At 42.4% G+C, this 27,767-nt stretch overlaps 2 protein-coding genes across 7 annotated transcripts in view; one reads left to right on the top strand and one right to left on the bottom strand.

Moving 5' to 3' along the window:
- DCDC2 (doublecortin domain containing 2) overlaps window positions 1-16,405 on the bottom strand; it is a 46,809-nt gene extending 30,404 nt beyond the window's left edge. For 2 of the 5 annotated variants that reach the window (XM_053396749.1, XM_053396751.1), the window contains exons 1-4: window positions 16,253-16,405; window positions 12,823-13,176; window positions 9,874-9,925; window positions 3,437-3,451 (exon numbers count right to left, since the gene is read on the bottom strand). In XM_053396749.1, the coding sequence (XP_053252724.1) occupies window positions 3,437-3,451; window positions 9,874-9,925; window positions 12,823-13,115 (360 nt within the window). In that variant the 5' untranslated portion in view covers window positions 13,116-13,176; window positions 16,253-16,405. Of the gene's footprint in view, window positions 1-3,436; window positions 3,452-9,873; window positions 9,926-12,822; window positions 13,177-14,932; window positions 15,185-15,207; window positions 15,539-16,252 lie in introns of those variants that run through there. The other 3 variants (XM_053396752.1, XM_053396753.1, XM_053396750.1) reach the window with 3 other exon arrangements.
- Window positions 1-27,767, top strand: part of NRSN1 (neurensin 1) — a 197,754-nt gene that overhangs the window by 55,738 nt on the left and 114,249 nt on the right. The window contains exon 4 of one of the 2 annotated variants that reach the window (XR_008331527.1): window positions 1,657-1,670. The exons of the other annotated variant lie outside the window; for it this stretch is intronic. The gene's annotated coding sequence lies outside the window, so the exon portion shown is untranslated. Of the gene's footprint in view, window positions 1-1,656; window positions 1,671-27,767 lie in introns of those variants that run through there. 2 annotated transcript variants of the gene reach the window in all.

Raw genomic sequence — 27,767 nt, 5'->3', positions numbered from 1 at the left:
TACTAATGTTGCCCTCCATGGTCTGAATTTGAAAGCTAAGCCAAGAAGGAATTGTCTCAGGGAGGATGGATTTTGCTATGGATAGTTGGGTAGAAGGGGGTAGGGGTTAAGTATGCTTCCTTCTCATCACTGATCCTCCCTTCCACTTCCTAAATTCCCTTCCACCACGTTCCCAGTTACCTTGATAAGCAAAGGCCTGGAGCCATGTAACTAATGTCAATTCTAATAGTCCAAATAATCTTCCATTGGGAGGAGAGCAGGGAAGTGATTGACTGGGAATCACATACTTACCCGCAAAAGGTGATTAGTTGTAAACCACTATGAGTGCATATATGCAGGAAAGGGGCAAACATTTGACTTGTATCCATTCTACCACAAAAGTATAAGTTAGGTCTAATAGCAAGGAAATTAATTTTAGAAAATAAAACTGTCTCACTTTCCCTACAGCACAACAAGACTGCACCAGTTTATCTGAATGAAAACAGTAGCGACAATAAAGAGATGGGAAGCTTGTGCTCTGAGTTGACCTTGGTTTGCTGCATTAAGTGCAGTGCAGGCCAAAAGTGATGAGTTACCACCGTCTCCTGAACTTGGTACGTTGGTGGAACAGGAGACGTCAGCAAAAATGGTAAGGGAGCCACTGAGCAAAAGACATAACCTTGCTTGTCACGCCACTTTTAGAGCTGCCAACTACTTAAATAACTTTTAGAATCACCTGCCTTTTTACTGATCAGTAAATTAAACAATTAAAAATAAAACACATTTTCAAATTACCAAAGCTTCAGTAAAGGCAACCTTTCGAAATACTGAAGGGCATGCAAAATAATTTACAATTTAGGCGGCAATCAGGAGCAGGGAACCTTTATGCTCCCGCACCCCTTGAGCCAACTGACAGGTGGGCAGAGTGACCACCTGTCAATCACCTGACCACATGATGACTCAAGGTGAATGCTAGGTGGGGGGCCCTGCCCACCTGTCCTGCGCCATGGGATGGGAGGAGGGGTTCTGTTCTGCCCATGCATTTCCTATAGGAATGTGCTGGCAAAGCAGCATGCTACAATTGATCTCTCTGCTCATCAGCTGATGAGAAAAGACTTCAGTCCTGCTCTTTTCAGGGAACCATTTCACCAGCGTGTGAAGCAGATCCTAGCAGGATTGAGGAAAAACACTGCCCAGCAGCTGACATCACTCAGTGAGGTTAGCTGACAAGTGGGCATGGTTTTGGAAAAATGGGCTTGCGGACCATATTGGACTCCCCCAACAGGCCAGGATTAACCTGTGAGCTGAAGCTTCTCCATCTGTCATAACCCTTTACCTGGACAAGTCACATTGAATCAATGTTTCTAATAATTATTTCTAAGTAGACGGGATTGTGTTGTTAATGCAGACATTATCAATACCAGTCAGTGTCTGTAGAGTCATCCTTACTTACTTCTTTTTCATTCCATATTACAATTGACATGGAGGGTCAATATATATGTGTGTGCTTTATTTTCGGTATCACAAATTAAAATTTGCCCTTGCCAGTTAAAACTAGTCTCTTCATATCAGTCACTGAAACACTTGATTAATATCATTAATATCATCATTAATATCATAATCCTATGCATGTTTTACAAAAGTATGTTCCAGCCTAAACTTACTGAAGCTTGCCAGTGGCGTAGCGTGGGGGGTGCAGGGGGGGCCGGACGCACCGGGCGCAACATCTGGGGGGGCGCGCTCGCACTCGCAGCTCTCTGCCCCTACTAAAATCCACGGGTTAGGGGGCAACCCACGCTAACGCCACTGAAGCTTGCAACTCTAACCATATTTACTAAGGATCACACCCCCACAGAATATTAGTACTGTAAAGTAAATTCCAAGTTCCTAGAGAATGGAGGAATCTTTTCTTAAATGTTTTCTAACTAGTAAAAGTAGATTTTTTTCCCTACATCACTCTGGGCACTTGGGTATGTAGGAGGGTGGTTTATCACTCCTCCAAATAGCAAGTTCAGTTGGTGAGAATTGCAGCCAAAATGGAACCACTGAGGAACAAGAAGGAGTTATCACCATGCTCATGGCGAACCCTGAAGTTTACAGTAGAAAAAGAACACCCTTTTTAAATAGAAAAGAAAACCTAAGAGAGGAAACAAAACCCCAACCAGCCCAATGAGATCTAAGCATGTTCACTAACTATGAGAGGGGGAGAATAGGGGTGGAGGGTTTCATCTAGACATCATGTACTACCTCAAAGTTTTGTTTTTATTTTAGCCTCTGAAGTGTAAGTGGGTTCCCACATGGCAAGACACAGTGATAACAGCAAGAACCTTTATTGAACTATGGAACTGGACAACAGGCGCAAAGCAACTGCTTATATACATTTCTGGAGGCCTGGGTCACTCCCACTCTCAACGTGATTAGCTGTCTAAATTTCCAAGCTGCGAATCATAAATCATAGTTTAAGGACCAATGGCAGAGGCCCAAATCCTGAAATGTTCTGTGATTGGATATCATGTATCAAATCAGAACACAGGGACTCAGAATCCTTAGTCCAGACTCAAACTCAGGTAAACACAGACCACTGAATATATAACAGCCTCCTTCTCAGGCTCATCAGGGAAAGACGTTAGATCTTGAGTTGAGGACTCAGAGGCCACTGGGCAATCTAGTCCCCAGCCTTCCCCTCCAGTCTGATTTTAAACCACCCCATTCCAAGAATATTCTTCTTGCTCTAGTATTTATCCCTCTATTTCTGTGGAATGAAGCAACTTAGAAACAAACAACATTGCATGTGTATTAAATATATTTTGAAAACATGTTGGGAAGATGACAATAAAAATCAACTAGAGATCACACAAAGAATAAGGCTTGAGATATACCTAAAAAATGCATATAGGCTTCTGTTTTGTGTGCCAAGAGGTACTACTCTTGAGTGCCCAGGCTCCACTCTCTCTGTCTAAGGGTCTGAGCCTCAGAGGCCCTGGCAATCCTAAACAGGTAATCAGGTCTACTGCTAAATTCACAACAAAGTGATAACCTACAACAAAATTGCTTCTATAACCATCTGCAGCTGTTTCGCCACAATACCACCAGAAATCAATTTTTTCAGAGGATGAAAGGGGGGAAAGCAGGCTGAATTCAATCCCTCCACCCTTGTCAAACCAGTAATCACTACTTTTACCAACAGATTTACTGGGGTTGTACATGCAAAGTCTCTGTTGCTGCACAGGAGTAGGAAGTAGTCTATAAATGTATACATGGATCAAAGCTATTGTATATTATGATGTGTCCAACTATGTAATATTCAGAGTATATGCGCTAAAATCAATGTGTCTGAAGTGAGATACCACCCAATGACATTGTATGTAACATTCATTCTTATAGCATGATAAACCTTATTCAAAAATGTTTATACAATTTAGCAATTTGTCAATAAAAATCCAACACAGGTACTTACATCTTCCAGTGCCAACTGTTGGCAAAAAACAAAATAACACATTTAGCATGTTACACTCATTATCATCTGTTTATTTTCAACATATATTTAAAGCAGGTTGTTTTAATATGAATGGATGCAGTGACCTATCTGATGTGGTTAAAATAATATCTGTTCATCAGATATAAAACTGGCCACACTGTTCTTTTATATGCGTGGAAACTGGTCAGTTATCACTATTTATTAACCCAGTAAATATCTTTATTCTCCATCTCTCCTTACTTCCCTGTTCTATTTTGCCATACCTTTTCACAGAATTTATGTATGTTCCAGTCTAAACTAAAATTACAGCATGACTGTTGGGTTGAAAAAGACATTCTAGCCCTACTAAAGCTTTTATGTTGAGATGATGAACAATATTGATTTTCATTTTCCAGAATTCCACTCTCCACCTCATGCCTAAAGCAGCATAAATTCCCACAAGAATCAGAGCATTCCACCTCAGCTTGGTCTGCTGATCAGATGCAAACTATTTCTAACCTTTTTTGTATTTTCTCTTTTGCTCATTGTGCACATAAATACACAAATACACACACACACACACACACACACACACCCCACTTCATTTCTTCGCCCACCCTAACATGTAGCTTTGGCTTTTATTTCTGGTTCCAGAGACATCAACAAGCTATTAATGCTACACCAAGGCCAATGGGGTAATCTCTTCACCTCAGAGGGCAAGATAATATGAAGCACAACGAGGTGATTTGGCTTATACTTACGTATATACGGTAGTTTTAAAAATAAACATGAGAAGTCTGCAAATACTGTGCACCACTACTATACCAATTAGCTTTTGCCACCCTGGGTTCCTTTGGGTGGAAAGTTAAGATATAAAATTAACAAATAAACATGCAATCAATAAAATAGACTGAGGCAAATAATTGTCAGGCTTTTAAAGGTAACAGCCTACTTCATCTGACGTGCTTAATGGTAAGGAGTACTTAAGATTCAAGCAAATTCTATTTTGGATGATCTACCATTACTGTATTTGAGCTCTGCACCCCTAAAATTGTTAGCTCACACTGTTTGTCGTATCATATTTCAGTTCAAACTCTTTACAAAAAGCAAACTTGGATTTATAGTACGTCTAGAGGCAAATTTGTTCAACATCCTCTTTTTGTTACAGGATTAAGGATGTATATATCTAAATGGAACCTCAATTTCCAAATCTGATTCTTCATAAACACATTCTACCTGGACCTCCTTATATTTTGAAGATTTCGTCGCAGCAGCGCATAGTAAGTTGATCAGCTCATGTAATGAACCATGGTTAGCTAGGGCAGTTCAATACAATGGTCTATTATATTCAGTCCTCCCTGGTAAACGGAGTATAAATATTTGCATTCCCTTAGGGCAGACCGTGAGGTCAAGGGAACCCAAAAGTCTGATTACATGCTCTTACTATCAGGTTGAAAGGCTATCAGGCAAATGAAAAAAAAACCAGTGAGTGTAAAAAAAAAGTTTTTAAAAATATTTAGAATAAAGGAAAAGCTTATTCAGTTTATGAAATCACTGTTCTTTGCATATGATTTGATTGCCCCCAAAGCAATAACAGGTTACTCCAAGTATGTGGATGTTTGCATCACTAACAGAAGAAATCTAGTCTCTCTTATCAAGATTTCACAGACTGATCTGTGAGTTAACCCCTCTTCTCACCCATTTGCATCTTGTTTTTACATATATGCATAGAGAGAGGGGGAGAGAGAGAGATGTTGGCCTACTCTTTGGTTACAATGACAAGGACAAATTACAGAAAATGAGGAGGTCTAAGCAAGCTTATTGCCAAACATAGGAATTAATGTCAGATGTCTGCAAAACATGCATATAAACATTCAGTAGACTACACAGAAACACTAATTCCTTTCCCCAAGCTGCTTACCAGCAGAGCTTCTTCTCCACACCTCCCCTGTCACAACCATAGCCTGTTTCCTTCTGAGCATGCATAGGGAGCTGTATTAGCACAAAGTGCAGGATCATTCTGTCTGCACATGTGTACCTCTGCAACCACTTGGCAGAAATCCTAGGGGTATGCCGGGTAAAAAGGGTTATCTGTGTACACAGACATTCTTGTACCAGCGTTGCCTCTTGTTGGGAATGGGCTGGACTGTATTCATTGGTATAACCACAGATTGGCATGAAGAAACATTTTCAACCCAAAGGCTTCATTTCCTCATGCGTAGCCCACAGGTCAGTGATGGGTGGAACGATGGGCAAAAAGTAGGTGGAGCTACATATTTACCTTTGTACAGTAGCCTACATTCCAACAACATAAGCCACATGTTTCTATACCCCTCGACCATCCGTGAAAGCTAGGGGCATTATTGCAGTTGATGGACATATTCTCACCAGGCAAAAACACCTGAGGCAGGTGTAGAGCAGTGCTATTGTAGGACATGGCCTGGGGAAAGTTCCAAGGGTGAGACAGAGATTCCTGGAGGGCCACATTTAGCCTCCAGGTCCAAGGCTCCCCACTCCTGCTATACACAGAATTAGAATGTTTGGCCATTATCTTTCTGAAGGACACGGTTGCAATTAGCAAAACATGTGTAAACCAGGAGCATCATCTTTGTTTTCACAGGCTTTCTGGTCAACGTTGCATTGAATCCTCAAGGTATTCATTTCAGAAGAATAACAGTGTTTGTATGGCGTGTTGTGCTAATTAGGTTACCAAGATACTAACTATCAAACAACTTGGAGAGCTATGCTCTTCCAGAGTTTTGAGATGCTAAATCCAGTGCTTCAGGAGCCGGGTCACTCAACCAGCAAGAAATAAAGCTATTGGTTCTCCTTTTTAAGTATGAGTTGTTTTTATTCTACAATACTACATTCCCATAAAACACAATGGATTGCCCTTTTAATAGAACGCAAATACTTCATAAATCAAGCCTCACTGTTTTTAACGAATCTTTTTTCTGAAATGTTTACTTATCCTAGATAGTAAAGTTGTCAGCACATAATTTACTTCACTATAAATACAGGAGATCCCTGTTCTGGATCTTTGCATCAACCTCTTAAAGAAAAGATGTTCCCAGGACAACCCTCTACACGCCTACTCTGAAGTCCCATTGAGTTCAACGTGGCTTAAAAGTGGGTTTTGGAATGCTGCCTAAATTAAGAAGACTTAAGACACTACTGAAAATGTATTTCATGGAATGTGAACGTACAGTGTGCTTTGTAATGAAAGACGCAGTAAAACAAATAGAATTTTTTACATGTCGTTATCTAATGGCAATGACTGAAATTACTGCATGGGGAAATCTTGATTTAGTGAAGATTCATTTGATATGCTGTCCAGTCCTGTTTCCTCTTCTAGCTACCACTTCATGCAAGAAAAAGAGGTCCAGCTAAACAATTCTACTCCTCTTGCTTCCTCAAAAGGAACAAAACGGTATTGGGGGGGAATAGAATTGTGAGTTCTGAGTTGCACAGGATTGCACTTCCATCTAACCACTTTAGTAAATATATGTGAGGCTTAGCTAACGCTAGGGTTGTACATATTCAATACAGTTGGTTCGCGAACACCTTGCGAGTCAAACGTTTTGGCTCCCAACCCAAACACCGCAAGCTCGGAAGTCAGTGTTTCGGTTTGCGAATGTTCTTTGGAACCCGAACATCCGACACAGCTTCCGCGGCTTCCAGTTGGCTGCAGGAACTTCCTGCACCCAATCGGAAACCACGCCTTGGTTTTTGAACATTTTGGAAGTCGAACAGGCTTCTGGAACAGATTCTGAGGTGCCACTGTACATTCACTACACAAGTACAAAAACTATTGTACCATTTGGCGCATCACATTCTTTTTTTTAAATCGCTCCCTTTATACTTTCAGAGAAGACTTGGAAATTTATACCTGAATCCTACATATTTATCCGGGGGGGGGGGTATCATTGATTTCAGTGGAACCTACTTCCAGGAAGGAATGTTGAAGACTGTAATGTAACATAGAGGAGAAGAGATTGAGGAAAACGTTCAATGAATCAGACAGCTGAAAGCGATCAAAAAGTCATTTGAAACAACCTGCTGCATACAGATTAAGATAAAACAATCCTACCACAGATCAACCCACATTATTTGGATTTCATAAACTCACAAGGTGCCTGCAGGGCTGATACTTCCAGATTACAGTACTAAAAGAAGTCAGCCAAGTCACTCGCTACAAAATATGGTTAGTTTTTAAAAACACCCTAGGATCACAAGCCAAAGAGACATCAATGAAAATTCTTCCCTGCCTTTAAATGTCACAGCCAGTAGGATTCCCAAATATAAGCAAAATGTAAGAGCTGAATTGCAAAGGCAATCTACAAATCAAAGACAATGTGCATGTTATTCCTAAAAATAAAAATGGTAAGGAAAGAGCACTTACATTATCCTCACTTTTAACTCGAGCCTCAAATTAGCCTCTTTTCTAAACAAATCTAAGTTAAGGGTGTGTTAACTTGGGCACTGTGGTCTAAACTACTGAGCCTCTTGGGCTTGCTGATCGGAAGGTTGGCAGTTTGAATCCGCGCAACAAGGTGAGCGCTCATTGCTCTGTCCCAGCTTCTGCCAATGTAGCAGTTTAAAAGAACACCAGTGCAAGTAGATAAATAGGTACCGCTGCGGCGGGAAGGTAAATGGCATTTCCTTACACTCTACCTTCCATCATGGTGTTCCATTGCGCCAGAATTGGTTTAGTCATGCTAGCCACATGACCCGGAAAGCTGTCTGTGGACAAATGTTGGCTCCCTCGGCCTAAAGCAAGATGAGCGCCGCACCCCATAAGTCACCTTTGGCTGTACTTAACGTTCCAGGGTCCTATACTTTTTAACCTATTATGGCACGTACATATGAATAGTTTAGGTGTTATTAATTCCCTGTTTCTGAATATGCATCTTCATTCTACATTACACACTCCATCAAAAATTGTATTCTCTCTAGCAATGAAATCCATTCAAAGATTTCACTGATGTAAGTTTGGTTCATGTACTAAGCAGAACATGCTGGTGGAATTAGAATTACTGATACTATATAATTAGACTGTCTCACTTGCAGGAAATAATCACTGTAAAATATTAATTTCCTATTTTATAGCTGCGTTAAATGACCATGAACTATACTAACAATTCTGTTAGAACAGTGCAGCCTGCCTTTCACTCTTCTTTATAGTATTTTCTCCAGGGAAATTGGTTCCGTGAATAAGACAAGGGATCCACAGCAACAAAGAAAAAACAAACACAAACAAATGATCCAGAAGACACTGGATTTTAACTTTAAAATAGATGCTGAGTTAGCATAAACTAACTAGAAAGTTCATATATCACACCAAAAAATGGTTGCCACTAATAACAGTTTTGAACTAAAATTATGGTCTGAGCTCCCAAATATTACAGGATTACAAGTTGCAGGGGTTTCCAGAGGCAAAATTCATGTGTTCTGTTTCCTGTAGTTGTGAAACATGATTATTGGATTAGGAGTATACAATTGGATTAGGGTCTGTTAACAATGCTGGATGAAGACAAGTGGTGGGAGGCACCAGCTGGGAACCCCGAAGGGAAACCCCCGAGGAGGAAGGCTCAGAGCCAGGGGATTGGTGGTGGGGCACTGAGGAGAGGTCAGAGGGAGAAGATTGGGAAGAGGGGCTGGATGCTGGTGGGGCAACAGGGTTTAGTGAGCAGGAAGAGCTCGTGGCAGAGAGCAGTTCAGATTCTGAGACTAAAGCAGGGGGCAGGGAAAAAGGCTGCTGAAGAATCCAGGGAGTCTCCAACTCCTGCTGCAACAAGCTCTGCTCTCCCCAGTCTCCAATATCATGCAGGTTAATGAGAGCGGAGGAGACACAGTTTGAGACTGCTTGGGAAACATCCAGGAGACGAGGAGCCTTAGAAAGGGTGGAAGGCAGGGACCTTCAGTCCTGGCAATCCTCCTGGAAATGGTTGCTGAGTTGTATGCCATTTCCTTGAATAGTTAACTTCCCTGACAACAGAGCCCTGAGTCTTTCATGCTGACCTGCGTCTGACTCCAACCCTGACAATCAGCTACCAATGCATGTGAATGCAAAGAGTCTTATGGCACATGACAAATTCATTGCCTGCAATCCACTTCATCAGATCATTAATAAGTTACTGCCTCTTTAAGAGAAACCAAGTGGAAGTCTGGGGCAAAGCAGATCTAGAGCAGTTGTGTTAGAAGTTTTAAGTGAGTGGAGTTGTCTGTCTAGATCTCTCTCAAGCTGTTAGGGTGGCTCTTACAGTGTCTACTCAAAAGCAAGCACCACTGCGTTCAATGATATACACACCCACCCACCCGGTAAGTGATTTCAGGATTGTAGCTGATTCAATAAAACTTTGCTTTGTTTTCATTTCCCTAGACTCAAGTATAATACAGACTGATACTAGTTTGTTTTAATGTATAAATTACTTTACCTCATTACTTATTTCCATAGGCCTTTTCTTCAGTTCTCCAATGTCCAAGTAGCTGCAAATCAACAAAAGGAATATAGGTTATGTACAAGAGTAACCTACAGTGGTGTAGAGCATGCCTTCATGTTCAGGGTTCCAGCCAGAGTGTCATATCCCTTTACAGGAAACTCCATTCCATCTCACCTCCATCCACCATAGGCAGTCAACATTTCAGTATGCACAGTCCTTCTTGGACTGTTTGGTGGTCTCCACCAAATATACAAATACACACAGAGAGAGACAGTGCATTTACATCTGCCAATCTTGGGAATGCCCCAGGCCTGCTGAGTATCTCCTTTTTGTGCATGGGTGATGCTACTTTGACTTCAAAAAGACCCACAATCTGATAGTGGTTAGATGAGAGCAAGATGGGGGGGAATGATTCATATGTGAGACATATTTATTTATTAAACAAAAACATTCAAAGTGCAACCATATACACATCTACTCCAAATAAGTCCAACTGAGTTTAATGGTCTTATTTCTGAGATAGTAAGCATGCTATACGTTTGCAGCCCAGATAGTATACACTGCCTTTAAACCCCAATAGTGTTCATCAGCAGACAGGGAGGAAACCCTTTACTATCTGTGCCTGAGCAAATTAGAATGTTTTGCTAATGATAGTAAAGAAAATGAGAAATCAAGAAGCTGAAAAACCAAGAAACCCTAGCAGGCACTGCTCACAATAACTGAATCATGGTGCAAGTTCTACATTATTTTAGTAAAGATGAACAGGGCACAGTAACACAGAGAGATGGGATTAGCCATACCCTAAATCAGGCTTCCTCAACCTTGGCCCTCCAGATGTTTTGAGACTACAATTCCCATCATCCCTGACCACTGGTCCTGCTAGCTAGGAATCATGGGAGTTGTAGGCCAAAAACATCTGGAGGGCCGAGGCGAGGAAGCCTGACCTAAATTAAAGAACTCTAAGGGCTGCAATGATGGCACAGAAAAGATTGGTTGGGACTCTTAAGTTTTGATAGGCATGGTTTCATGATAAAAAGGTAAAGGTAAAGGACCCCTGACAGTTAAGTCCAGTCACGAACGGCTCTGGGGTTGCAGCACTCATCTTGCTTTACTGGCCAAGACGTTTGTCCGCAGACAATTTTTTCCGGGTCATGTGGCCAGCATGACTAAGCTGCTTCTGCTGAAACCAGAGCAGCACACGGAAACGCCATTTACCTTCCGGTCAGAGCAGTACCTATTTATCTACTTGCACTTTGACGTGCTTTCGAACTGCTAGGTTGGCAGAAGCTGGGACCGAACAACAGGAGCTCACCCTGTCGTGGGGATTCGAATCACCGACCTTCCGATTGGCAAGCCCCAGGCTCAGTGGTTTAGACCACAGCGCCACCCATGTCCCTTTTTGGTTTCATGATAGCACTCTGTATTTAAAAATGGCATCGCCTAGTAACTAATTGATATGCCCTGCCAGCAGCTAAAGACAAATGGAAAATGGATACAATTTTATGCAAAGCTTTTTTTAAACTGTCTCACTGAATTCCTGGAATTTCAAAAGTTGCTAAGGACTCAGCTACATTCATAAAGAAACAACCATTTGAATGTGCTATAAACATGCAACACCAGATGGTGCCAGAGAGCAGGTATTTTTTAGACACGTTTTTCTATAGGGGTTTTTTATTTTGCTATAACAATCTAATTTCTGACTTATTTATAACGTTTTTTCCCTGTGTGTAAATCCACCCAGTGTCTCCTATGACTTCTCCTGTGCCTAAGAAAAGGAACAGCTCTGTACATCTGGGGGTGCAGCTCTTTGTACATCTACAAAGCACTGACACACACTCTGCATCCTACATATATTTATCTTCACATAAAAATGACCTTTAAAACAATTATATACAATGTCCTTAATTACAACTTTTGAGAAAGTCTAGTCTACAGATCCCACTTCAGTTTACACTGGCCAGCAAACTCATTCGTCTTCATTGCTGTGTCCCTTCCAACTCTACAATTCTATGATTCTATGGCTAAAATGTTGAATTCTGCCACACAAATTAGTTGTATATTTAGCCATTTGTTCTAAGCTTATGCAGCTGCAAGTGTGGGGCTGGAGGCTAAAAGGTAGAGCATTGTAAAATAAATAAATAAATAAATAAATAAATAAATAAATAAATAAAGGCAGAGCATTGAGTGACAAAAATATCTTCAATGATTCCTATACCATCATTTACCCAAGAATATCCCCAAGTTTTATTATTTTAATAGAGATTACCTGTGCTTCATTAACATAACCATTAAGGCTGCAATCCTTACCTGGGAGAAGGCCCTATAAAACAAAGCAGGACTTACATCTGAGCATGCCCAGGACTAGGTTATATTTCTCTGCATTCCACGTTTACTGGAACAGAGCCAAAGCACACATAGAACCCGAGACACAGAAATGTCAGATACGATTACCAAATACCACAAAATAGCTTCATGTGTCCATTGATGAAGTTAATAATGTTTGAACAACCTGAAGCTTTTTCTGTCAATTGTTGTTTTTTTCTCCTCAGGGACAAAGATTTCATGTTGAAATGATAGAAGCACCTTGCAGGAAATGTGCACAGGGGATAAGGGGACTGGGCAAATGAAACAAAAATACCTTTCAAGCTGCAAAAAGCCTCAGTGCTTACGTTGATTCTAATTTTTGAGGCATCTGGATAGTGCCTTTAAAAAGAGCACATAAAGTTAAAGTTTCCAGGCCATTTTGGTACCTCTGGTTAAGAACTTAATTAGTTTTGGAGGTCCATTCTTAACCTGAAACTGTTCTTAACCTGAGGTACCACTTTAGCTAATGGGGCCTCCCGCTGCCACCACGCCGCCACTGCTTAACCCGAGGTACTATTTCTGGGTTTAGCGGAGTCTGTAATCTGAAGCGTCTGCAACCCGAGGTACCACTGTACTCACTTGAGTTTCTTGAAGGCCTCCCTGCCACCGGCGACATAGTGCTCTCCGCTCTGAATCTCATCTAGCTGTCGGACGCGGTGGCCACCGCGGGGCGTGTAGATATTCCGCACGGCCCCAAAGGGAGCATTCACCCCACCGGTCACTTCTTTTAGGAAGACATCAAAGCTGGACACCTTCTTCTCGTGGATGATCACTCGGCGCCCTGGGAAGAACGGATCTCCGTTGCGATACACCATCACGCTCTTCACCACCGGCTGCGACAGGCATGTTGGCTTGGCACTGGGACTGCTCATGGCCCTGCTTCGACCCACGTCTTCCGATTCCTCCTTTGAACGGAGCCTTTGGCCTGCACACCTGTTGGTTCAGCAAGGAACAGGCTTTATTCTCCCTACCGCCTCTCTCTCCTGCAGACCTGTCAAAATCCCTGTTTGCAGTACGCGTACTGCATGTGTACACACACAGTCAACCAAGACGGGCACACTGGGACCACCACCAATGGTATCTCTCTGCCTGAAAGTACCAGAGATGCTCTTAGTGCCTCCCTAAGGTGTCAATTTCAATGCAATTTAAAGAGCAACTTGTGCTAGGCAACCAGTTCTCGCCACTCTCCGGAGAATGGTAATGCCATCAGGAGTTTCTTATCCTATATGCTTAGTCTACAAGTGTAAAGCAGTAACAGTGACTGAGCAGAATAAAGAAACCCAACCCCAACCCCCACTTTTCCCAACTTTGTAGTCTCAGCATCCAGCTTTGTAGTCACTGGAACAAGGCAACATGTTGTTTTTCTCCAGGAGTCTTCACTCCCCTCGCTTTTCCCCATTCTTCTATGCCATCTTATTCATCCTCAAAATCAGCCGTGAGGTGGACCGCAAGTCTCCAAAGTGGCCAAAGCTCAGCAACAGGTGGCATGCAAAAATGGAGAGGAGGAGGACATTATCATCAGGTATTGGGGGGGGGGGGAATAAAAGCTTTCATCTGGCAGTATTTTATTGGGCCCAGAGATAGTGGGCAGGAACTGGGGATAGTGGGACTTGAGCACAGAGCTGTGAGACACAAAATAACTTTATTGCTGAATTGCTCTTTTTGTAGTTGCATGATTTCAGATCTCCCTTCTACCACAGACGCAGCAGAACAGAATGACAGAGCAGCAAGATGTTAGAGTGGACTGTACCATTTCAGACAGCAGGTAAAGCAACCCATGTTGAAAATCCTTGCAAGCAGAAAATAAGCACATCAGGGAAGAAAGGTTTTTGCTTAACTAGTTTTCTACTTGCAGGGAGGCATTTTCCCCTTTCTCTTTTTTTTTTACATAGTGAAGCATTAAAAATTGCCATTCCTCCACATGCAGTCTGAAGAGAAAACAGTTCATTCTTCACTCCCCTCAGGATGCTGTCTCTCACTGCAAATGAAGACATAGCTGCAGCCCCACCAGTGTCACATTTAATTGATCCACATGCTTACCCCCTAATTTACCAGACACACTCTTACTGCAACCTTGATAAGATATACCCCAGCGATTAATTTCTACAAGAGGTCTCAGGGCTCAACCTTGTCAAGAAGCCACATCAGAGGCTTTGGGGGGGGGTCTGACTGTGGTTGCTCTGTGATGAAGTGAAAGCACTCTGCATATCCTCAGGAGCATGTTGATCATATGACCACTTCATATGATCCTGGAACAGGTGAGTTCTGGTTTAAATTCACTTTAAACCATGGGATGGAATGGCAAGGGAGCTCATCCTCTGAATATTTCCTGATGTCTGTCTCAGCTGCTTTTAGAAGGAATAATTTGGCTCAAGTCAGGGACAGAGATCAGTGCACTAAGCCCCTCTGAGGGCCCTTCGTATCAAACACCCCCATTTTCAGCTTCTGCTGAGGAAATATCAAGCCTTCAAGATGCCTGGACCAGCACAGCCCTCTTGCCAGGGTGGAAGCAGGCAAGAAATGCCTGTGCTGCTTTTGCAAATGGCTTCGGGCAGATCCAACCCCCCCCTCCCCGACTTCTTCTTTCTTCTTGGCATTTCCCTTCAGGAAACCCGGGTGCCCAGTTGCAGCTTTTCTCCACAGTGTCCCCGCCCGCGCGACACTAAAAGCGCTAAAAAACAAAACAAACCTGTGGCTGCTCTTTGGCGTGCACGAGCGTCAGGCTTAACCCACGAAGGGAAAAGAGGCCGATTTAAACAAAAACACTTTAAAAACAAAGAAAGCAAAGTAATTCACACGACCGTGTCGGGCTGGAGGGGGGGAGCCGCTGTTAGTATCACGTGTGAACACGCAAATCAGGGGGGAGCGGGGGAAAGAGGACAAACGACGCAGCACAAACTAGGGAGCATTTTTGGTTTTGGTCCCCTGTAGAGAAGAACAGAGCAGGAGAAAGGGGAAGAGCACCTGTGCACACAGCAAAGTCCAAATTCTTCTTTTCACTCTGGATATAGGGCAGCCCGTCTCTGTCTCTCTCTCTCTCCACCCAGCAGCGGCTCAGCTGCCAGCACCATGAGCTTTACCAAAGAACTGTAGGCTGGCGGCGGCGGCTGTCGCTACTGCAGAATACCTGCCTCATTCTCTCTCCGGGCTGGGTCTCCCAAAGGTAAGAGAGAGGAGTGGGGAGGCTATTCTGGCGGTTTGCTGCTGCTGCTGCTGCGGGAACTTCGGCTCCCAGGGGAGGAGGAGGAGGAGGAGGAGTTGGAGGAGAATGCTATTATTATTATTATTATTTCCCCAACCCTGCAGTTTCCGTAGCAACGCACATAGCTGCACTCAATGCAAGGAAAGGAAACTGCAGAGACTCCGCAGCCTTGCAGCTTTCAGGGGCGCCGGCAAGGGAGAAGGGCGCCTCAGGGACCCCCCCTCCCGTGGGTGGTAGGGAGAGAAACTATTATTCTTCCCCTTTTCAGTGCCGGATTTACGTATAAGCTAAACAGACTATAGCTTAGGGCCCCACTCTCTTGAGGGCCCCCCCAAAAATTCACTATTAATATACTTCTTAATTGTATTTCAGTTCACCAATTACTTTGATAAAATACAGATTTTGTTATGTGCAAATAGCTTTAGATACCTATTAGATTATTATTAATAATAATTAATAATAATAATAATAATAATAATAATATATTATTATTTGTACCCCACCCATCTGGCTGGGTTTCTCCAGCCACTCTAGGCAGCTTCCAACAAAGATTAAAAATACATTAAAATGTCACACATTAAAAACTTCCCTTCAGATGTCTTCTGAATGTCAGGTGGTAGTTTATCTCTTTGACATCTGATGGGAGGGCGTTCTACAGGGCGGGCGCCACTACCGAGAAGGCCCTCTGCCTGGTTCCCTGTAGCTTTGCTTCTCGCTGTATACCATACAGCATATATTCAACACATACAAAACAGTGACAATTTGTTGTTGACAAAGGACAGCTGGACATATAAAGGGCCCTGTTACCTTCTGTAGCTTAGGGCCTCATCAAACCTAAATCCAGCCCTGCCCCTTTTCCTTTTACTAGGCAAAACGTGGCAGGTGGGAAATGGGTTGAGCAGGACAGAGAGGGGCGAGAGGGCAGCCTGCTGCCATCGGTGCAGCAATGGCAAGAGAGGGCACATGATGGATTGGCAGGCAAAGTTCCTCTTGGGTACCTGGTGGGCCTGCAGGGGAGATTCCCAAGGGCGTAAGATGGCAGTTGGAGGATCCCTCGCTGCTCTTGGGGTTCCAGAGGCGGCTTGGGTTCCTAACTGTTCACAACTGCCATCCGTGGAAGAACAGGCCTGTAGATTATGACTACTCTTACTCTTGTTACTAAACAGATAGAAACCTCTGAAGATTTCTAAGCACTGGCATGGCGCAGGTATTGAAAAATGTTTGTAGTGCCACCCGGCAGCAGGTGTTCCATTAAGTGTTCGTGTCTTGATGAGTCTTCAGCACCACCCCACAGAAAGGTGCCATGTACCATATGCTGCAGACTGAACACCAAAGATGATGGCGAGATCATTGCTTTTTCACTGATCGGTTTGATGGATGATAGCCAATGCACAGGGCCAAGCTAGGCATTGCATGGGAGATACACGCAATAGTTTTTTGATGGGTGTATTGTTAATTTCTATTTTATTCAGCGGCCCACTCCTGATTACAGCTTTCCATGATTCCTCTTGAAAGAGAAAGAGAGAGAGAGAGAGAGAGAGAGAGAGAGAGAACACAGAGACGGTTACATGTGTCTCCTGAGTATCTTTGGTTTAGTAAAAAAATAAACAGGCCACAAGGATAATAGGCTATCATATTCACACTTACCCAGGAACTCCATTCAGGGCTTATTTCCAAGAAGATATGCGTAGGATTGAACTGTAATTCTCATACAAACCTTAGAACAAGATGAATGACCTGCTAATGCTACTAAAAGAAGCAAGCATATTAAGGGGTCTCCCTCACCTCACCTCTTGCCTCTCCTTTCCTCTCCTCCTTTTTTCAGTTTATCACTTCTTTAGTTATATGATACTTCTAATAGTGTTTTTTCCCCCTAAAATAATGTTTAGGGGTACTCTCATTTTGACTCACGAAAATCACCAGGAAATGAAGCCACCATTGGAGGTGGTAACAACTATCACCCTGCTTGATTCCAACTCCTACTTCACACATTAAACGCTCGCTTCCATCTGAGACTCAGGAAACACCATGACGGGAAATGAGGCCGCCATCGAGGGTAGCAACGGAACTGACAGTTCACTGTGCTGTTCAACAGAACTGACGATTCACTGTGCTAGAAAATAATTTTTTTAAAAAAAGTTTCTTCTCCTGTTAGATTCACAAAACGTTTAGGGGTATGCGTACCCCGGCTTCTCCCCAGAAAAAAAGCACTGCTTCTTCTAATCATCAATTTGTCCTTCAGGGATTGTGGGAGTCATAAAGTCATGGCAGAGTCTTGTAAGACTGCAAGGTACCTCCTGACCTCGTGACCAGCACTCTGAGCTTTACAATGTATTGGAATGTATTGACCTTAAATGGAGTTGTGTTTCCTCTGGGCAGTGATGACCCTATATGGTGATGTGTGTAATAAAAGCCTTGACCGGATGAGGTAACGTGAGACATTGGCAAACGGCCACGCGGCTGGAGACAACAAAGGAGAATAAATCGGGGGAGAGCAGAGAAAGGAGCTGCCCTTACCATCATGAAAATATAGCTGGCTTTCTGTGTCATTTTTCTATGCTGTGCGCCATTTAATGATGGCTGGACTCCGTCAAGGGATCTACAGCAATGATGGCCGGCCTTATTGTCAAGAATGCCACATATCAAATCCAAAAGACCATGGCTGTGCGCATGCCATATATTTACAACATTTGACTTCCCCCAAAGAATCATGGGAACAGCAATTTGTTAAGGGTGCTGGGAATTATAGTTCTGTGAGGACAGCTCCCAGGATTCTTTGAGTGAAGCAGCGTGCTCTAAATGTACACAGCCAAAAGTACTTCTGTGAACACTATATACATATGTATGCACACTACATATGTATGCCCAGAATATCATCTGAAGGCACATGAGGCCCCCAGCTCACTGAAGCTAAGCAGCTCTAGTTCTGATCAGCGCCTGGATGAGTAACCTCCTAGGAATCCTGTGTAAGCCGCTTCAGGTACCATGACAGAAGAAAGGCCGTGATATAAACTTGAGAAAAGAAATATTATGTACTTCACCAGGTAGCAAGCAGGAGCAAGGGAGGAATGAGTGCAAGGCATAACGCTTTGCTCCTGCGCCACAGTTTGCTTGTCCCTGTACAATTTGTGCCATCAATACCCCGGGTCTGGAATCTTCTAGATTCTGGAGCAATCAATAATCCAGTTTCACATCATTTATAAAATTTGATTATTGTGAAAAAGTGCAAGCTTTTTTATCATATTCAGATCGTAATCTCCTGGTAGTTCTGCCGCCTTAAAAAGCTCAGGGGATGGTGGCACAAGAGAGGGCATTCTCTGTGGCAGCTCTTAAGTTGTGGAACTCTCTCGCCACAGAGGTGCATTCAGAGACTTCATTATACAGTTTTCAACAAATGCTGAAGATGCACCTCTTTACCCTGGCCTTTTGACACCTGAGATGTATATTTTCAGGGCCACCCTACTTTTTGTGGTTGCATTTAGTAGTAGTAGTAGCAGTAGTAGTAGTAGATTTTAAATTGTTGTAACCCACCCTGGGACCCAAGGAGGGCAAATAAGCATAAGAATAATATTAAACCATCATTCATTCATCAATGAAAGTCACAATACCACTCTATTCTGCCTTGATCAAACCACACTTGAAGTACAATGGTACCTCTGGTTATGAACTTAACTCGTTCCGGAGGTCCGTTCTTAACCTGAAACCGTTCTTAACCTGAGGTACCACTTTATCTAATAGGGCCTCCCGCTGCTGCTGTGCCACCGCCACACAATTTCTATTCTCATCCTGAGGTAAAGTTCTTAACTCAAGGTACTACTTCCAGGTTGACGGAGTCTGTAACCCCAAGTGTTTGTATCCTGAGGTGTTTGTAACCCGAGGTACCACTGTACCGTATCCACTTCTGGACACCATGGCTTAAGAAGGATGTTGACAGGCTAGAACATGTGCAGAAGAGGGCAACCAAGATGATCAAGACTCTGGAAACCCAAGCCTTGTGAGGAATGGTTGAGGGAACTGAGTATGCTAAGCCCGGAGAAAATGAGACTGAGAGGGGACATGATAGTCATCTTCAAATATCTTAATTTCTTTCTAAGATCCATCAAACCCAAACATTTTCTAATGGTTCAGTCTGGATAGATGATAGATGCTTTGGAGATGGAATTGTTTAAAAGAATATTATATAATGAACAACAACAATTGCTCTTTAGGCATATATTCTGTATTGTCTTGTATTCAGTTATCAGTCTTGCAAACTTTCTCCAAAGGCATATTTTAAGCTTCGGGCAGTGCTTTCTTTAGCTGCCCAAATGATTTTTGTTGTATCTCAACATGCTGTGTACATCAAGTCTTAAATATTAGGTTCCTAATACGGCCAGATTACATTTGCCTCAGTTTGGAGTCCCAAATATCCCTACTACCCTTACCTTAATTAAATTTACTTGGAAATTAAATCCTGTTTACTTATTTTGTACAAGTGAAGCACTGGACAGGAGCCTTAGAAAAACTTTATTATTGGGGAAAATTTTACAAGAGGAAGCTCAACACCACTCTCTTGATTTGCACTTGGCAACTTTACTAGTCCTCCTTTTCCAGAAGATTAGCTCTGACATATTTTTTTAACCAGACTTTTACAAGACAACGGCCAAAAGGGCAAACCACAAGAAACCAATGAAAGGAGACCACAAATTGGATTAGATCAGGCTTCCCCCCTTTTTTTGCAGGGGTGTCTTAACTGAGCCCTGTGTTATTCATAGTATAAACTATACTTGTCTATTCTAAACTTGCCCCAGCACCGGGCCGGCCAGCCATTAGGCAGGCTGAAGCAACCACTTCAGGCTGCATATGCTACAGGGCAGGCAATGGTAGCTCCCAGCTGTTCCTCCTGAGCCCCCCAGCTATTTTCCTCTATTGCCACAGAGCCACTTCATATCCTCGAAACTGGGTTGTTATGTTTGGTGCAGTGGGAGATGCTATCCTGTCGCCAGTGCTAAAAGTCAGCTTGTGTGTGTGGAATGGGAGTGGAAGCCATCTTGTCCTTTACTTCAGGCAGCAAAAGGCCTTGCTAAGCCAAACTGAACTCAGTTGGTCTTGCTTCAGAGAGAGAGAGATCCGTCTATCTGCTTCCACTATGAAACACTCAGATTAATTCTTGTTTTTCGTTGAGAACTGATGAGTTCTCTTTACATGAACTGTGCCATGCATCTAACTGGGAGTTTTATTTCATAGAATCATAGTCGGAAGAGATTCCTAGTCCAACCTGCTACAATGCAGGAATCTTTTTGCACAGCTTGGGGCTTGAACCCAGAACACTGAAATTAAGAGTTTCATGCTCTACTGACTGAGCTTTCTCAAGCTGAGTTTGTTTAACAAAATTTATATACCTGCTTGATTGTGGACAAAAAAACCTCTCAATGGTTTACAATAATATGAAACAAACGTTACAATTCTCGATGAAAAAGCAATTTAAAGGGTTTAAAAATATTCAGGATTATTAAAATCAACAGAGGCTTTAAAAAGATTAAAACACAGCACCACCTGCGTGTCTCGATTGGCTTGCCTAAAGAAAAATATTTTAAGCGTGTGCCCAAAAAACTACAGGTTCACCGTTTCCACTGCAATATATGGAACTACATCTCACGCAAAAAGATGCATGTGTGTTATCAGAGTACATTCAGTTCCTTGATTCACCCAGGCAGGTAAACTTGCAAGCCTTCATCACCAAGAAAGGTCTCCCGTCATCTCCAAAAAAGAACCCAATATTCAGAAGGCCACAAATTCACGTAACACCTGACAGGAGAGGTAGCAGGTATACAACATTGACTAAAGGAAGACGAAAATGTTTCTCCTTCATAGCAGAGAGGCTTGGCTGTGTGAAACTGGCTCACATACAAGAAGAGGCTGGTATGATAGTGAGAAGAAATTATAGCTTCCAGAATCTCTCACTGGCAATGCTATAACCTGTGTACAAACAAGAGCTTCTCCCAGCTGAGTGTGAGAGAGAGTTTGTGGAATGTTATCTGCGGAGGGTTAGTAGTAGAACCAATGAGATCTGATGGTTAAATTTTTACTCAGAGAAGGTCAGGTATGGTTACTTTAGGTGGTTTGCCAGTGAAGGGGGCTTCATAAAAAGGAATTCCATTCAGAAATAGCAAAAGTGTGTTTCTTCATCTTTCGGCAGTCTTTTTGTACGAGTATAATTTGTATTTCACAAGTCCATACATATCATATACAGTGGTACCTCAGTTTACAAACAGCCCTGTTAACAAACTATTCGGTTTACAAACTCCACAAAACCGGAAGTTTACCTCGGTCTATGAACGGAAGTCAAACGGTGGAAGGGCACTGGCGGTGGGAGGCCTCATTAGGGAAAGCGAGTCTCTGTTTAAGAATGGATTCGGTTAAGAACAGACTTCAGGAATGGATTAAGTTTGTAAACCGAGGTACCACTGTATTTGGTCATTTTGATCCATGGCACCAACACACCATGTAAGGAATAAGAGTGAAATTCCTATGAAAGCTCTAGAATACACCCAATAGCCTTAATTCAAAGTATGAACATAGTAAATAAACTTTAACCAGAAATATATTTGTTTAAAGATCTGCACTATAAAACACTGTTCATAACCAACTTAAGACTTTTGCCTCCTTTCTCACACTCGTTTGTAGAAGGGGTAAGGCTGACCTGACAGGACATTATTAGCATGTATCAAAATTAAAATCATTTCATTTATTGACTTGCACTGCTCAGTGCCGTTTTGCCAAGCCAAGCGACTATGTTGCTTACCTACCTTTAAAAACAACAACCCGTATTTCAACATACAGGATGATAAAAGCAGACAGGAATTTTCTCCTTTCTTTTTATCTCAGCTTTCAGGAAGGGGGAAAAAATCCCCCCCTGCTGTGAGCTACAAAGAAGGTGGTTAACCATTACAAAAAAAAAGTAATTTAGAGGGGAGCAGTGTTTGATGTTCTACTGTTACTGGTTAACAGTTGGGTTTTTCAATTTTGCCTTAATTAATAAATGTGAAAGGGCAGTACTACCACTTTAGCATACACTCCTTTTTTATATATTGCAGTCTTCAAATGCCTTGTGCCAGTGTTTCTTAATTTTAAATGATTTATTACTGTTAAAGACAGGCAGCCCAGTCACAGCTGCCTGTGCTGCCATACCTAACGGCACATTCTAACCCAGACAGGTGGACAGAGATGTCTTTGTCTACTCCATTGTCCTTTCAGACCACATTGCTCAGCAGGGGCCATACTCCAACTCCATTCATGCTTTGCTTCTTCCCCATCTGAAGAAGGATATTGGGTATCGGAGCTCTGCCACGTAAAGACAAGGGAAGACTATGAGTTGCCTCAAGCCAAAGGCTGCTACTGTGTTTGACCTTGGATTGGCCTTTACAATGGCACAAGGACCCTAAATGTTCAGGGCTGGAACCTAGGAGGAACCCAGTCCATGAGCAGCTACTTCAACATAGCAGTTTATGGGATTGGGACAGTCCTCTAAGTTCCAGCAGCTCATATGGGCCTTAGACTGTTGCCCTTGTTGGTGTTTTGGTAGCCAGTCAGCATCTCACTCATATTTGTGCAGAAAAATAAACAGTTCAATTACTGTTTCTTCCTTTCTGTATGGTCAGGTGCACCCTCATTTGGGTTGTGTTACACAAAATTCTCTACACGGGACCAGTATATTAAGGGAATCAGGGTTCTGCATAACATTGTTTATCCTTCTCCCTGAGCTGCCTTGTCCATTCCCCACCCCTTTTTGCCCTCTTCAGATAGATGCTCCTGGCTTAAAGACACCTCATCTGGGAGGGAGATAACGCCTAACCTGTCCCAGCTGACATATTTTGACATTAGGATTGCACTGTTACTTAGCTAGGCAGACATTCCAATAATGTTATTACAATATCTCACGGTTCCTGCCAGTGGAATCTAGCAAAGAAAAACAACTCTACTCTGGCCTCATAGATGCACCGATGTGAGGCTTCATTTTGGTATGCATATGAGCATCACTTTGAATTACGGTGCTGGAGGAGACTCTTGAGAGTCCCATGGACTGCAAGAAGATAAAACCTATCCATTCTTAAGGAAATCAGCCCTGAGTGCTCACTGGAAGGACAGATCATGAAGCTGAGGCTCCAATACTTTGGCCACCTCATGAGAAGAGAAGACTCCCTGGAAAAGACCCTGATGTTGGGAAAGATTGAGGGCACAAGGAGAAGGGGACGACAGAGGACGAGGTGGTTGGACACTGTTCTCGAAGCTACAAACACGAGTTTGACCGAACTGCGGGAGGCAGTGGAAGACAGGAGTGCCTGGCGTGCTCTGGTTCATGGGGTCATGAAGAGTCGGACACGACTAAACGACTAAACAACAACAATGAGCATCAGTGCCAAGGCTACACTAGCAGGCATAATATTCGCATGATAAGGTGAATTTAAATATCACTGCTCCTGCATGCAATGCCATCAGAAAGAGCTTCCAAGTGCCATGCAGAAGCAAGAATTAATGTTTAAACCACTGGACCACGGTGACTGTTCTTCACAGGATTATGGAGGTCTATACAGAAAATTGTCCTGATGCCACATGGACGGTAGCTGGAATTTCAATGAACCTGTTTCAGTTTTTAAGTAAACTTTAGCAAAATAAAAAAGTACATTTCACTGCACAGGAACAACCTCAATATATCCTTCTGTATTTCTGCCATATCTGGTGTTACACATAATAATGTAATTAAGGAAACGTCACTGATAGTGTTAATTAAAAGATTCTAGCAGAAGGGTATTTAAACGCTTTCTGTGAAATAGCTTGTCCAGTCATGATTTAGAATTACAACAATCAACGCTGTGCATCTAAGAACAAACAAAACAATAGCATTTGGTTTATGTACAGCAATAATTCTAGAATAATTGGACTGCCTTAATCAGCAGTTTGAATTACTCGTTACTGGGCGCTCCGACTCACTAGTGCTAATTGGAGCAAATGAAATACTGATGGCATTTGCACATTATTTTTAAAACCTGGGCCACTGTTATTTCAGGGGCTCATAAAATTCCCTGTCCAAACATTAAATTACAAGGCAACGAAAGCCATTAAAGCATGCCAGCTTCCTTTTCGTTGTAAATGCTGCACCCCTGTGCGAACTCTGTTAATTAGCCGCAGGCTGTTGTTTTATTTTTAAGTGAAGCTCGGTCTCCTGAGGTGTATTGGAGAAGAAGTCAGAAGATAGGTGAGAAGATCCTTATGAAATGCAAGTCTGCTACAGAAAGAAAGTGGCCCTTAAAGGGAAAGAAGAAAATTTGCACATACAGAGACTGCTTCTCTCTGCTCAGTAACGTTGAAATAAGAATTCTTTATTAGCATGCAGGCTACTCCAAGAAGATTTTTCATACTGCCCACCAAAGGGTGGGTCAAAGTGGGGCTGAGGTTAATGTCATCCATAACTAGCAAAGTTTATTCTTAACATTCCCCCTCTGCTCTCTTAACACTCTGTCGCCCTCTCGTGTGACTTTACTACTACAACAAAAAATGAACATAGGTGGTTGTCTGGGCTCTTAATGACTCCTACTGTATTCTGTAGAATGAAGTCTGGAGAGCAGCACATTCTACTTGACACCGTCTTCTAACATTTGGAAATGCAGGGGCCGGGCCAGGTTTTGAAGCAATGGCTTCAGGAAAAGATGGAATGGTGGGAAATGAGAGACACAAAGGGAATGTGTTTGAGGAAAGGGCTGCAACACACCTCTATCAACTCACGCCCATCAAAATTGACAGGACTTTGTCTAGAATGAACTAAAGGGTATCTCCAAGATTCTCATTTCTGCTATGGTTTAGAATTCCTTTCCTCGTCCCATGCACTAACAAGACAATTTAGTTCCCAAACTAGAACATGAAAATAATAGTTGTGACCAACCTCATTTTGACAATTAAATATGCTTTACTATGTAAGGTTATGTAACTGTGCCATAGCACCATTACACCACATATCTGGATTCATTTTTATTACCATTCTGTACCAGCATGAGTTTGACCATACTGCGGGAGGCAGTGGAAGACAGGAGTGCCTGGCGTGCTCTGGTCCATGGGCTCACGAAGAGTTAGACACGACTAAACAACTAAACAACAACAGCAACAATGCCAAAATAATCACTAAATATATTAGGACAGTTGACATTTCATTCTAACAGTGTAGCTTAATTTATAGGCCTTAATAGGCAACGATAAATATTACCTCTACCCTGCAAAAAGCTTCACCCGATCATTTTGGCACTTGAAGATGCTGTTAAAGGCACAAGTGGGTAAGCCTCTAACATTCACTGGCTCAATTTCTACTATAATACAGCTGTACCTTGGTTCTTGAACTTAATCCATTCCGGAAGTCCGTTCGACTCCTGAAACTGTTCAAAAACCAAGGGGCGGCTTCCAATTGGCTGCAGGAGCTTCCTGCACTCAAGCAGAAGCTGCATTGAATGTTAGTCAATAAAGGGAGGTGACTACAATTCTCTTGGGAAATCTTCACAATAACAGGCTCTTGATTCTTTCATATTCTGAAATATTCATAAGCTTGGTTAAATAAAATAAAATAAGCTCTGCCCACCCCCCCAAAAAATCTGCACTTGCATTAACTATCATTCCAATACTTCCTAAGTAAGGCTGCAGTCCAAAGAACTCTTTTGTCCCAAGTACTGAGAAAATGCCAGTTTTAAAATATGCTTAGATTACAAAGGCAGCTTTATGTGCTTCCTCTTTCAATACGTTGTTTTATACAGTTGTAAATGTTGGAAGGGACCTGAGGATCATCTGGTCTAACCCCTTGCAATTCAGGAATATGCAGCTGTCCTATTCGGGGATCAAACTTGCAACCTTGCCATTAACAGCACCATGCTCTAACCAACTGAGCTAGGCTGTGTTTGTCTGTTGCAGCAAAAGCAGCTGAGAATTCTTATGGGCTGTGGTCCACAAATATTTTGCCAAGATAAATTTATTCGTCTATATGGTACAACCAAAAGATGTTTTAATAGGCTGAAGAATAACTACCAGGGTATTTACAGGATCAGGTCTTGGGGGGAAAACAGCCACTAGTGCTCTCCTGATCTTGTTTTCCACATGGTATTTTATTAATGTCTTTTGTTTGGGTTGTATCCTTGACATCCAGCCATCTCAAACACTGTTTCACTATTTCATATACTGCCACCTGCTGCAGGCACACAAAACTCAAACCAATTCCCTAGATCTGAAAGTAATTTTTAATCGCCCACTAAAATAGAGGGAGAAATCTGTCATTAAAGCTGTAATCCTAAACACACTTACTAGGGAGTAAGCACTATTAAACATAGGACTTTCTTCTGAGTAAATCTGAAATTTCAGCAGGGTTTACTGGTTATGAATTTAAAGCTATGCAAGAGTACAAAAAAAAAAATTAAGGTGGGGGGAACCTCCCCAGCCCAAAGTAGCCTAATGACTTGAGGGGTCACAGAATATTGTGTCATTTGGGGAGGGAAGGGGGGAGAATAGTAAATCGACTTGCTTGAGCATCTTGCAACCTACATTATCCTGTAAGAAAGCACAGCTGGCTGGCATCCTGAATAGGGACACTCCTGTTAGTGAGCAAAGACAGTGCAACAGCCAGCCATTTGAATTTAGAGGAGAAATTCGCAGCTAGCCTGTGAGACTGACAAAGTATAATGTGCTGTCTATGATCTTCTGGTCCTAACACCAGTAAGATTTGGGCAACTGTGTTCTATACCAGCCGTATCTTCCGATGGATGAGTGTCGGAAGCCTCTTTGGACACAGCTCACTGTGGAAAGGTGATATGTAAATAAACGCAGTCCATCAAATCAAACTGTTTTCAAAGGCTAGAAATGCTGTCCCCACCCACCAGTCTTCCAGCCCCCTTCCCCCTGCCGGCTAGAAAGGCTGCTGTGACAGGATGACTTTGATTGCAAAGAAATGAAAGGGGGGAAATAACGTGAGCATTCCAAGTCAATCCAGAAAGCTGGGCAGTGTGTCAGGCGTCACAAGACAAAAATGTTGCCGCATTAATTAAGATGTACAAAACTCCTTGACCCCTGGATTTAAAACAAGCTAAAATTTAAATTTAAAAGAGCCCTGGCTTGAACCAGAATCATGAGAACATGGACCAAAGTTGATTAGCCTGTTCAATGATATTTTTCTTGTCTTCATATTGCTGTCTTGTGGGTGGAAACGCAGAAAAGAAAATCTTGTAAACAGTTTAATCTTCTCTTTATGCTTTCATGTTGTAAATCTTTTAGAATTCTCCATCTAGAGACCATAGACATTCACATGGAAATCCTT

This window comes from Podarcis raffonei, chromosome 7, assembly GCF_027172205.1.
Source record: "Podarcis raffonei isolate rPodRaf1 chromosome 7, rPodRaf1.pri, whole genome shotgun sequence".
Lineage (NCBI taxonomy): Eukaryota > Metazoa > Chordata > Lepidosauria > Squamata > Lacertidae > Podarcis > Podarcis raffonei.
This window is presented reverse-complemented; position numbering and strand designations above follow the sequence as displayed.